Here is a 13,075-nt window from a genome sequence, read left to right on the forward strand (position 1 = left end):
GCAAGTCTCGCTCAATTTAGCTACTTAATCCGTGATACTATATATATATATATATATATATATATATATATATATATATATATATATATATATATATATATATATATATATATGTGTGTTGTGTGTGTGTGTGTGTGTGTATAATATATATATATATATATATATATATATATTATATATATATATATATATATATATATATGAGTAGTGCCAGAGGGTGGATGTGTCATGTCTCCTGTACAAGCCCGATCCCCTACCTGCCCCGCCCACCAACCGGGGCGAACAAACATGTTGCAGGATGAGGGTGGATGTGTTATGTCTACTTGCGTGTGTTTTCACATATTTATATACTTGTTGCGTGTACTTATTGCCCATGCATATAAAACCTTGACACTTTTTAAGAAGTGAGAATGATCATACTAAGGGAAATAGAATATAGAATGAAAATTACCAAAACTTTTATTAATCAGAACATGTTATTTTTTTTCTCTTTTTTTTGTTTAGCGAAGTGACTCGGAAGGAAGGATCCATCTCCCAGTTCCACGCTTGACATTTCGATTTCACGGAACAGTTAGCATTGTTTAGAAAATGGAATCACATAGGTTCTAAGAAGCTTCAATAAAATGAATAAATGATCAAACAAAAATTAGGTCGATATTATAGGATTTCCAGTGCTGAAGATGATATCCCCTCGGGGGGGACAGGTCCCCCACCGGTTGTGACACTGAACGACTTCTTAGACAATAGATGTGTGGCTGCCCAGACGTCTCGCTTCTCCATTTTCTCAAGAGAATTTTCCGGACGAGGTTTCATTCCTCTCGTTTCGCTGACTCCGCTAGAAACAGAAACGCGACAGAGATGTTGTCAAGTACCGTGGGGCGAGGAAAACAGTATAGTCGTCGTCGCTATGACTGTCGACAGCAAGAAGCAGGCCAGGAGGACGCGATCGCACACCAGGGACACCTGTTACAAAGAAAATGAATTTATTTATTATTATTATTATTATTATTTCATTAGTTCGTCGTTGGACGAGGGGGTTACGTGCTCGCCTACCGATTGGGTAGTCCGGAGTTCGATTCTCCGCTCTACCAACGAGGATTTAGAGGAATTTATTTCTGATGATTAGAAACTCATTTCTCCATATGATGTGGTTCGGATCCCACATTAAGCTGTTGGACCCTTTTCTATGTAACCAATTGGTTCCTAGTCACGTAAAAATATCTAATCCTTCGGGCTACCCATAGAAGAGCAGTTAATCAGCTCAGTGGTTTGGTTAAACTAAGATATCTTAACTTATTATTATTTCATTAGATGAAACCGATTCGTATGGAACAAGCACACAGGGACCATTGACTGGAAATTAAAGCTTCCAAAGATTGTTGGTTTCAACCTCCCACCACAGACCCCACACTGCAGCAGTATTTGGTCATGATGGAGAGCTAGTGATTTTTCATCGCCCTGGGGGTAGACGCAAACCCGTGACATCTGAGTGGCATATCGCAACGCTAACCACTGAAGACTGCACCAGTTCATGCATCTAAGTTAAGATGCAAGGCTCTCAGATGTCCTATTTATCCTTAAACCTCTACCAAATCCAATGATGGTCTAGTCAAGTATAAAAAGTATGTGACTCTCAGAGTAATCAGTAGATCCTCCACTAACCAGAAACGGTTGGGGTACAGGAACGTTTAGGGTACAGGAACGTTTGGGGCACAGGAACGTCTGGGGTACAGGAACGTTTAGGGTATAGGAACGTTTAGGGTACAGGAACATTTGGGGTATAGGGACGTTTAGGGTACATTAATATTTAGGGTATAGGAACGTTTGGGGTACAGGAACGTTTTTGGTTTAGGAACGTTTGGATTACAGAAACTTTTGGGGGTACAGGGGTACAGAAACATTAGGGTTACAGGAACGATTGGGGTATAGAAACATTTGGGGTACAGGAACGTTTGGGTTCCACAAACGTTTGGGGTACAGAAATGTGTGGGGTATAGAAACGTTTGGGTTACAGGAACGTTTGGGGTATAGGAACGTTTGGGGTACAGGAACTTTTGGGGTATAGGAACATTTGGGGTACAGGAACTTTTGGGGTAAAGGAACGTTTGGGGTACAGGAGGGGTTGGGGTACAGGAAAGGTTGGGGGTAAAGGAACGTTTGGGGTACAGGAAAGGTTGGGGTACAGAAACGTTTTGGGGTACAGGAACGGTTGGGGGACAGGAACAGTTGCGATACAGGAACGGATGGGGAACAGAAACGTTTTGGGATACAGAAACGTTTGGGGTACAGGAACGTTTGGGGTACAGAAACGTTTGTTGTGCAGGAATTTTTGCGTTACAGAAACGTTTGGGGTACAGGAACGTTTGGGTTACAGAAACGTTTAGGGTGGGTACAGGAATGGTTGGGGTGCTGGAACGTTTGGATTGCAGAAACGTTTAGGGTACAGGAACGGTTGGGGGAAAGGAAAAGGTGCAATACAGGATCGGTTGCAATACAGGAATTTTTGCAATACAGGAATTTTTGGATTACAGAAATGTTTGGGGTACAGGAACGTTTGGGTTACACAAACGTTTGGGGTACATGAATTTTTGAGTTACAGAAACGTTTGGGGTACAGGAACGTTTGGGTTACAGAAACGTTTGGGGTACAGGGACGTTTGGATTACAGAAACGTTTGGGGTACAGGAACGTTTGGCTTACAGAAACGTTTGTGGTACAGGAATTTTTAAGTTACAGAAACGTTTGGGGTACAGGAACGTTTGGGTTACAGGAACGTTTGGGTTACAGAAACTGTGGGGTGGCTTACAGGGACGTTTGTTACAGTAAACTCCAAACAGTTTGGGGTAAAGAGGAACGTTTGGCTTACAGAAACGTTTGTGGTACAGGAATTTTTAAGTTACAGAAACGTTTGGGGTACAGGAACGTTTGGGTTACAGAAACGTTTGGGGTACAGGGATGTTTGGGCTGCAGAAACGTTTGGGGTTCAGGAACGTTTGAGGTACAGGAACTGTTGGTGTACAGGAACGTTTGGGCTACAGGAACTTTTGGGGTACAGGAATGTTTGGAGTATAGGAACGTTTGGGTTACAGAAACGTTTGGGTACAGGAACGTTTGAGGTACAGGAACGTTTGGAGTACAGGAATTTTTGGGTTACAGGAACGGTTGGAGTACAGGAACGTTTGGGGTACAGGAACGTTTGTGTTACAGAAATACTCTTTTGTTTAGACTACCATGAATATTTTCAAACTATCCCAAGCTAACAGTGATTCCACGGGCTATACACGCCCCATTTACTTTAGTATACTCATCCGAACGTTAATCACTTAAAAAAAAAGGCAAAATAGGCATAGTAAGGTAGTTCATATCTCAAAATTATGCGAAAAGAAATCTGATTAATAGAGCCTGAACGTTCGCAGTTTTTTTTGTTATCCTTATTGTCGTGTGTGACTTCATCAGTCAGTAAGAACTTAGTACATTATATATTTCAGTCTTTCAAATTTTAATATTCATATACAGTAGATTCTTCTGCGTGATTTTTGTTATTGAACACGTAAATTCTAGGACTGATATACTGTCATGAAATGCCATCCAGCACTCAATTAAAATCTCTCTTCGGATATTAAAAAAAATTCTAGCCTAAAGAATGGATAACACGGATATTTAAAAAATTCTAGCCTAAAGAAAGGATAACACGGATATTTAAAAAAAATTCTACCCTATAGAATGTATAACACGGATATTTAAAAAAAAATTCTAGCCTACAGAATGGATAACACGGATATTTAAAAAAAATTCTAGCCTATAGAATGGATAACACGGATATTTTAAAAAATTCTAGCCTTTAGAATGGATAACACGGATATTTTTAAAAAAAATCTAGCCTGTAGAATGGATAACACGGATATTTAAAAAAAATTCTAGCCTTTAGAATGGATAACACGGATATTTAAAAAAATTCTAGCCTATAGAATTATAACACGGATATTTTAAAAAAATTCTAGCCTATAGAATGGATAACACGGATATTTAAAAAAAATTCTAGCCTATTGAATGGGTAACACGGATATTAAAAAATATTTATAGCCAATAGAATGGATAACACTGATATTAAATAGAAATTCTAGCCTATAGAAAGGAAAACACGGATATTAAAAAAAAATTTCTGTTTGTAGAATGGATAACAATCAGTATGATTGTGTATATAGGAGTTATTAATTTCCCGTGAAATATTGTGCTTGCGGACCCATTAAGTAATTAGGAGAAAGGTTTTAAGCTTTGGAAATACGTATTATTTTAGATTAAAGTAAGCACCGCATGTCATTTTATGAATTCGGATTTGCATATTTCATATATTAACGTAATAAGCGCTATATGTCATATTTAGGAATTAGTGGCAAAACATCTGTAAATATGATTGACTGAGTATCGCGCCAGCAAACCATGGTGAAATTTATCTGTAATCGAATATATAATAGATTTATGCTTAATAAAACTCGACATTTAGAAAATGAGAGTAAATACTGTATTTAACTGGATTTTGCCAGTATATATATTTATGTAATTAACAGTGGGCATTAGGTATCGTATTAAACTGGAATTTGGTATTGCATATCCTCTGTAACTGGCATTTGGCATTACAAATATGCAATCGGCAATATATATTACGTGTTACTGGATTTGATATTACATATCTTTTGCGATTGGGCTCCTGCTATCATGCACTGTAGGCATTAATAAAGGTTCTTTGCAGCGTACCTTCGGCCCCGAGCTGCAACCCATTTTATTCCTTTTACTGTACCTCCATTCATATTATCTTTCCTCCATCCAGCTATCCTCCTTCTCCAAACAAAATTATTTCATAGTGCAACTGCTTTGAGGCTTTCTTGCGATTGCACCTGTTAAACCTTTCGCCTTAGGTTTCAGCGCTTGGCTTTTGGTAGTCCATTCCATTCCACTTATCACTAGTCAACCTCAGTGGCGTGATTGGTATAGTGTTGGCCTGCCACCTCGGTGGCCGCGAGTTGGATTCTCGGGCATTTCACTGAGGGGTTAGATATTTGTATTTCTTGTGATAGAAGTTCACTCTCGACGTGGTTCGGAAGTCACGTAAAGCCGTTGGTCCCTTTGCTGAATAACCACTGGTTCCATGCAACGTCAAAACACCATACAGACAAACAAACAAGTCAACCAACTTGCTTTAACTCTACCTGTTGCCACTCGACCCTAACTGCCTCCCGTCTGTCGTGCTCTCCGAGACGCATCTCGTTCTTCTCGATCGTCTGGTAGACCTTGTTCAGAACGCGGACGAAGTGCTGCTCGAACTCTGCAAGAAACACTCGAATGTGACAGTTGTCTCTTACCAAGAAGTTTCTGTAAGATTAATCTTGTAAGATAAATTTTTAGGCTTGGTAACCTTACAGTTTAGTGGTCCAAAATTCGCTGCTCTCTTATGTGTGTTTGTTTTGAGTTCTCTTCCGTATTTTCATTTTATTCTTTCGACAGACCTGCAAACAGAAGTATATTTGCTAAATAGAAAAAAAATCGCAGTTTATTTGCTGCCAAAAGCAGAGATTTACGATTTTCTCATAATTTCAGGAGTCCTTATCCCCTAAGATGTGTTTCTGTTAATTTACACCTTTTTTTTTTTTACTTTTTTTTTAATCTGCTTCCGTAAGCAGGTAAGCTGCTCAATTTTTCGTTGTTATCCGCGGTTCAATAAATATTGGATAAATCTGTCCGCTGATCTTCACTTTACGTAAAGCAGTGAATTTGGGCCCCAAATCTGTAGGATTACCTTACACTTTGGCCACTCATTAGAGGGCCATACCCGTAACTCTTTGGTAAGCTGAGGATCTACTGATTGCTTTGATGGATTTGTTTGGTAAGCGACGTGCTATTTACATTTAATTACAAGGATCTTGAAACGGCCAAAGGATTTAGAGATTTTAAGTCTCTCCAAATCAGATACAAAAAAAATATGCGACTCGCGAGAAGCAATTCATCAGAGCAAAATCAGTAGACCAACTCACCAGAGACTTTCGGGCTGTGGCCTTCAAGTGAGAGAGGTAAAATTACACAAAAGAATGCAGATGTAATGATTAATGGTGGTGTCAATTGCTTATTTATACTAATTGAAGTACAACGTTAATTGGAATAGTACGTACAATGACGTACCTTCGGCCCTGTTTGTAACTTCCGCCTCTACACTGCAACATTTTCCCGTTAGGAGAACCCCCTAAGTGTAAACTGCAAATTGTCGGACAATATAGGTGACTATACCTCTGTCCTTTGTACATTTAGCAGCAAAGAAGTTCACAGCCGACAGCACGCCCTCCCCAGAGAGTGAGGTTCCCGTTTGTGAACTGCCGCATCGCGTATGTGAAGCAAATATCTCTTATCTACATAGGATTGCCAGGCCATTACCGATGAGAGTTCGACTTGAACTTTTACTAAAAGGGACTGCAATTACCGAATAAACTACCAGACCGTAACGGGCTGAGTTCACCCACTTAATCTGCATCGCGACTGCATTTATTAAAAAAAAAAAAAAAAAAAAAAAAAAAAACCTTTCTGTGAATTTTACTTGCGTACATCAGAATGTAAGGTTTGATGTCTTCGGTTGATATCCTAGTCATCAGGAGGATGTAGCAACAGATTCAATTTGAGAATTGAAGTAAAGCATCTTATTTATAAATCGAGGACAAAAAAAAATAAAAATAAAAAAGACTGGAAGTTAAAATGGACAACCTGGCGCTCGAAAAAGGAATTAAGGTGAAAAGGCGCGCCAGAAAATTCCCAGTACCTAATTATTTAATGAAGGTTGAAAAGGTTGAGATTTTGTAAGGAGTACTCAGGGTTCAGGATTGGTCTCGAGGGTGTGGGTAAGATTTGTTTTATGAAAAAATAAAACGAGTAGATCCCCTCCCCCTTTTGTGTGTGTGTGTGTGTGTGTGTAATGGATCATGCTATAAATAGATACAGCATATGCGTGTCAGTTAAACTTCCGAAAGGCAAAGTTATAATGATAAACGTTTTCATGTGATTTGGGCTTCCTGTCTCACCTGGGAGCCAAAAAATGAATTATAATAATAATAATATACTTTATTAAAAGCAATGGCTACTTCAGCAGCGTTACGCTTGTTCACTATTTTCCAAATAGCGGCTTTTCTCTCTGTTGACTTTGGTAACTACGGTATCATAGTTTACCCGTAAAAATTGTAATGGAAATATATACACCAATCTTGACTTTGCATTTGCGAATGACCTCCTTAGGTACACTACTAGCCTGTTTAAGTAGAACTGAAAAGGCCGCTATTCGAAAAATAGAGAAGAATCTCTGCAAGTGTAACGCTGCCAAAGTAGCCATTGCTTTTAATAAAGTATTCTTGAGAGAGGGTCTGCTACCCATATAATAATAATAATAATAATAATAATAATAATAATAATAATAATAATAATAATAATAATAATAATAATAATAATAATAATAATAAGGCATAATGTGTGGTGTAATTTTCGTAGTGTTTTCAAAACGATGAAAATATCAAATTTCTTATTGAGGCACATTCGAAGTTATATAATATTTTCGTTGGCAGTTGTTTTAAGACCAATTGATTAATAGTAACAGTAAATTGTGACTTGTACTTTACATACTGATAGCATCTGTATAACAGTACGTTCAATAGATCATCTCAGTATGAGACCAGGATATAGAAAAATAATGTTATTGTTTGGAAACATCACAGAGTGAAATTCATTTTGAGACAGAGTATCCTTTTCCCGCTTTGGACTCCTGTCTTGGCTGAGGGTCAAAACGTGTGTTTTTTTTTTTTTTTATTATTTAATCTATCCTTCCGCAGTTAGGGGCCCCTCCTAACTTCTTTGTAAAAGGATGGGGCAGTTACGTTGACAACAGAGATTCTGCATGGTATTTTATTCTTGTTCTTTTCTCCTCGTCCTTTTTTCCGTCCGTCCCATTAATAGATGGAGAGGTTTTATGTCAAAAGTGAAGAGGGAAAAGCTTTAAACACATTGGTTTCTTCTTTTTTTCTTCGTCTTCTTCTTCTTCTTCTTCTTTTTTTACAAGTTTTACTGATTTTTAATGACTTCAAGTAACTGAATCACTTACCCATTTGTCACATTATTTTAGAGAGAGAGAGAGAGAGTCTGTCTGCGCATGTGCCTGCTATGTGTATGAGTGATGCAGGCTGTTAAAAAATTTACCTGTAGTTAATGTATCATTGTTCTATTGAATTAACTGTCCCTTCATATTCACAACCCAGACGGAGGTTTGAGTTCATCCAGTTTTAATATATCAGTGTCTGATGACAGTAAAAATTTAAAGATTTGTTTAATGGTTCTGAAAATGAATTGACAGTACGGAGAATTTTGCTCTACTTATGGTGGAACTCTTAATTGAAATTCTTTGATTATTTTATACAGAAAAACTTTTTTTATTATTATTATTATGCAGAGACAGGATTACTTAATTATGAGGCCACAAAGAAAACATGGTATGGGCTGGTGAAATTCATCAAATGGTAAAGAAAGCACTTGGCAAGGAGAGCAATGGAAAAAACAAGCTGACTGCGTGAAAAAATCTTTTTTCAAATGAGGCAGTGTGTTCCAGAGAAAAGAATAATTGAAGTGCAAGGGAAAATAATACCGCATTTTCTGATTTGCAAGCTTTGACAACAATCGGGATTTTAAGCAAGAGATTATAACAATGAAACAGAGTATGACTTTTTTTTCCGTCGCATTTTTCCATAAGTCTCTGATTTTACTCGGTTTCCAGAAGTACTCAAGTATATTATGTATATGATATATATATATATATATATATATATATATATATATATATATATATATATATATATATATATATATGTGTGTGTGTGTGTGTGTGTGTGTGTGTGTATCTACGTATGTATGTATATATATATGTGTATATATAACTTCGAGAGGACTTGATTATGTCTGCTGGACACCACACCTGTATGAATGTATGAATTATATGCGTGTACGTGTATCATTCATATATGTTCATATATGCCGTCAGTTGACCTCACGCGGTGCACTGTAGGCATTACTTAAGATTCTTGCAGCGTGCCCTCGGCCACCAGCTGCAACCACTTTCGTTCCATTTACTGTACCTCCTTTCATATTCTCTTTCTTCATCTTACTTTCTACCCTATCCTAAAACTTGATCATAGTGCAATTGCTTTGAGGTTTTCCTTCTGTTACAACATTCAAACCTTTTACTGTCAATTTCCGTTTCAGCGCTGATGACATCATAGGTCTCAGTGCCTTGGCCTTTCACCTTGGTAATGACACACCGAAAGGTATATGATATATATATATATTATAGTATATATATAATATATATATATATATATATATATATATATATATATATATATATATATATATATATATATATATATATATATATCTACATACAATCATACAAGTACACCTAAACAGACCAGGAATCGAACCTATGCCTTTCTGGTCGTTCTGCATCACAAGAGTAACGAATCATAATATTTAATTCAATTTTAGGAGTAACACAGAAATTAGATAATAATTTCGCGTATTATTTTCTCTTGTTCTCATTCGTTCTTCATTTTTTGCCATCGTGTGTATTAATACTCTTTTCCTGATATGAAATAGCTCTATACGTTAGCTGTTAAAGGTGGGGAATAATAATAAGTATGCGATTCATTGGTTTTGAAAAAAAAAAAGTCATGCTGAAAATAATTTCTATCGTTAGCTGCTCATTAACTGATATGACGAGCCGTAACACGTTAAATAATATCGTTCAGCTCACATATTATCTGGCAGCTATCGCTCAAACCAGTGAAATTATAACAATTTTATAAAATTTTGAATAGGGGAATTAATTAAAGGGACTCTCTCCTAAATTAAAAAAAAAAATAATAAATCGTTCATCATTCACCTTAACAAAAACTTTCTGTATAAGTATAGTTAGTTTGTATGTAAGTTTGTGTTGATTATCGCAGGGAATCAAGCGCTAGAGATTTATATGAATGACATTTCAAATGGCATTCTCTATCCAGCATTGAGAGCTGCACCTCAGAAAGAGAGTAATAAATCATTTAAAGTTTTCGTATGAAAAATGTAAAAAAAATGTTAATGTGATGAAAATAGGGATGTTGGGACATTGCTAGTTAAATGGAGTGAGGCAGGTGTCTTTTATTTTTCTTTAATTCAATAAGTAGTATATCAAGCATTAATTAAGCTATAGATCTTTCAACATGTTATGAGATTTGCTCTTTTATTTTTTTCAGTTATAACTATGTGGATTTATGTCCATCCATGGTCATTTGGTGATGGGATATAAAGAGATATTGGTGTTGAAGGTAGATTAACAAAGCATTACTTATACGCCCCATCTAACAGATGTAGGAACGGTTCATTTACACATTAAAAATATATATAAATATAAAGGAAAGCATGTTTATTTGGCCGATTTCCGTTTACAGATTCTGATCAGTTGCCAACTACGCGGTAACAAGGCCAACACAATCGACTGCAGCAGGGCTGACTCCCACCAGAGCAGGTGGAGCCAAGTTGTATTAGGGAATGTATCTCCATTTATGCCTGGTCAACGAGTTATCTCAAGGAAGTATTGCGATTCACCTCTGTACTTATCATTTTAGTAAAAAAATAAAAAAAATTCAGTGGCAAGTCGTCTAATTGTGAATCGTCATGAATTCTACCATACTGAAAAGCGGAATTTTATGAGGTACCTGTGACCTGTGTTGCTGTAGGCGTGGCTGTCGGGGTATCGTTGTTGGGACCCATTTGCTGCCTCTGGGCAGATCTCGGTGACATGCGGAAGTTATCTGTCACATCTAACTCGCGGATGTGGATTTTTTCCATGCTCATGGAGTCCGTGCGACCGCAGGGCTCAGGTCTTAAATCCTGTGGGTAAAGGAAAATTAAGTTTTAGTGTTATGGAAACGATACAGCTTCAATAGTTCTTGTTAATGTTTCTGTTGTGTTTTATTAATGTTACTGATGTTGTGTTCTATTTGTAGTCGTGGTTCTTGCTTCAGAAGATTCTACAATAATTTCTACATGAATTTAAAGATTTTCGTATCTAACTAAAACCTTCAATTGAATTTCGCTTTTTTTTTTTTATTTTAGAAAATAAGCAAATTTATTTAACGAAATGGTTAGTGAATGAAGTAAAATTATTCCGAATAAATGCAATTTATTTTGAGCTCGGTATCTGTAAGTTTCCCTCTAAACTACAGCACTAACTAGAACAGCAGGGTCTTTAGACCCCTTTTATAGCGCTAACAATAATAAACAACAGGTTATTGTCGCACGGCGACTGAACCCCATCGAGAGCACCCTGGGACGATGGAGCAAGTTGACTCCAAGCAGAAGAAGTTGCATCTTTGCCCTGAAGCTTTAGAGCCAGGAAGACTTTACGTAAAAGTTAGTTTACTCGCTCAGGCAATCATTCTGAATGACTATTATCCTTTCGTGTTATTTTCTCTACAGATGAAGTTATGGATGATCTAAGTGAGAAAATTTGTAGTTTAAGTGACACTTATGGAGGAGAAATTCTTTATAAGCAGAAGATGAAATTATGAGAGAATTTGTATTTTAAGTGAGAATTTCGGAGGAAAAATTCTTTATAAGCAGAAGATGAAATGATGAGAAAATTTTTAGTTTAAGTGACACTTTTGGAGGAGAAATTCTTTATAAGTAGAAAACGAAATTATGAGAAAAATTTGTAGTTTGAGTAACACTTTCGAAGGAAACATTCTTTATAAGCAGAAGATGAAATTAAGAGAAAATTTGTAGTTTAACCCTAGCCAGGAACTTCTGGGTCTGAGAGACCCGGGGTGTACCTAGGCGTGTGTATTTCATGAAGTTCTAGATGTCTGGAAAACCTGTTCTTCCTGGTAGCTTCCTACTTTTTGGTGTCCATGTAAGGTGTAGGTGGGTTACTTTGTTTTCTCTATTTGTTTTCTCTCTACAAAGCACAAAAACTGGAGTTGGGTCTGTTAGACCCAGGTGTACCTGATAAGTGAGTAGGTATTTGTGTATAGTGTGTGCAGGTTGTTTGTATGTTGTGGGGGATTTGGCCCTTGCACCATGATATTTAGTGTTAAGGTTAATAATGAAACAAGTATAATTAGTTAATTTTACATTTATTACTGCATACTGAAATAAAAAAAAAAAATATGTAGTTTTTCATTAAAATTTTCTTTGAACAAATCTAGCTATAGGTAGTTTTTCATTTACACCCCCAAAACTGCATTATATTGTTGTTATAGACCCCATACTAACTGTAGAAACTAAAGGAATTCATTAAATGTACCACCATTTGCATATACAGAATTTTATATATACGGGTCTGACAGACCCAGGTGTTCCTCTGGCGTATGTAAAGGTTAGGTGTTCCTGGCTAGGGTTAAGTAACACTTTTGGAGGAGAAATTCTTTATTAGCAGAAATAATAATGCATGAATATAATACAGGGCACAGAATTCACCCAGGTGCAACTGATTGAAAATTCATATTCAGTGACTCATTCGTTTGAACTGAATAACTTTAGCAATCCGACCAACAGCAAACTTAACCTGCATTGTGATTAAATCTGCAAAGAAAAAACAATCAAATGTCCCTTTTTGAATTATGTCAGAATGAAACATTTAGGAGGGAGAGATTTAAAAGGAAATTAACTTAATTTTTCTTTCTGCGAGTTTAGCCATTAGTTTTACTTCATTTACTGCCACCTATTCAAGTGCTCGAACTGCCTTTAGAAATAATTGCCTTTTGGCCGTTTAATTCCTCGATGCAGCTGGAAATGATATCATTTCCCAAACAGATTAAAAAAAAGAATACGTTGCTTGGGATTGGATATATACGGATATGACTGGAAAACGTGCAGTTTTAGAGAGAGAGAGAGAGAGAAAAAAAGAGAATACGTGCCTAAGTTGCGATATCCTCTTTAACGCTAGGAAACACCTTTTAATTTATTTTGAATTGAAAATATAGACACCAAATAAAACTGTCGAAATGTATATTGTTGAA

General features: G+C 36.6%; 1 protein-coding gene across 1 annotated transcript in view; it reads right to left on the reverse strand.

Annotated features, from left to right (window-relative positions):
• Window positions 1–490: 490 nt before the first annotated feature.
• Window positions 491–13,075, reverse strand: part of LOC135209074 (neuronal acetylcholine receptor subunit alpha-7-like) — a 40,375-nt gene continuing 27,790 nt past the window's right edge. Inside the window, exons 7-9 of the mRNA XM_064241655.1 lie at window positions 10,772–10,946; window positions 5,207–5,322; window positions 491–963 (exon numbers count right to left, since the gene is read on the reverse strand). Of these exons, the coding sequence (XP_064097725.1) occupies window positions 865–963; window positions 5,207–5,322; window positions 10,772–10,946 (390 nt within the window). The 3' untranslated portion in view covers window positions 491–864. The remainder of the gene's footprint in view (window positions 964–5,206; window positions 5,323–10,771; window positions 10,947–13,075) is intronic.

Source organism: Macrobrachium nipponense, chromosome 37, assembly GCF_015104395.2.
Source record: "Macrobrachium nipponense isolate FS-2020 chromosome 37, ASM1510439v2, whole genome shotgun sequence".
NCBI lineage: Eukaryota > Metazoa > Arthropoda > Malacostraca > Decapoda > Palaemonidae > Macrobrachium > Macrobrachium nipponense.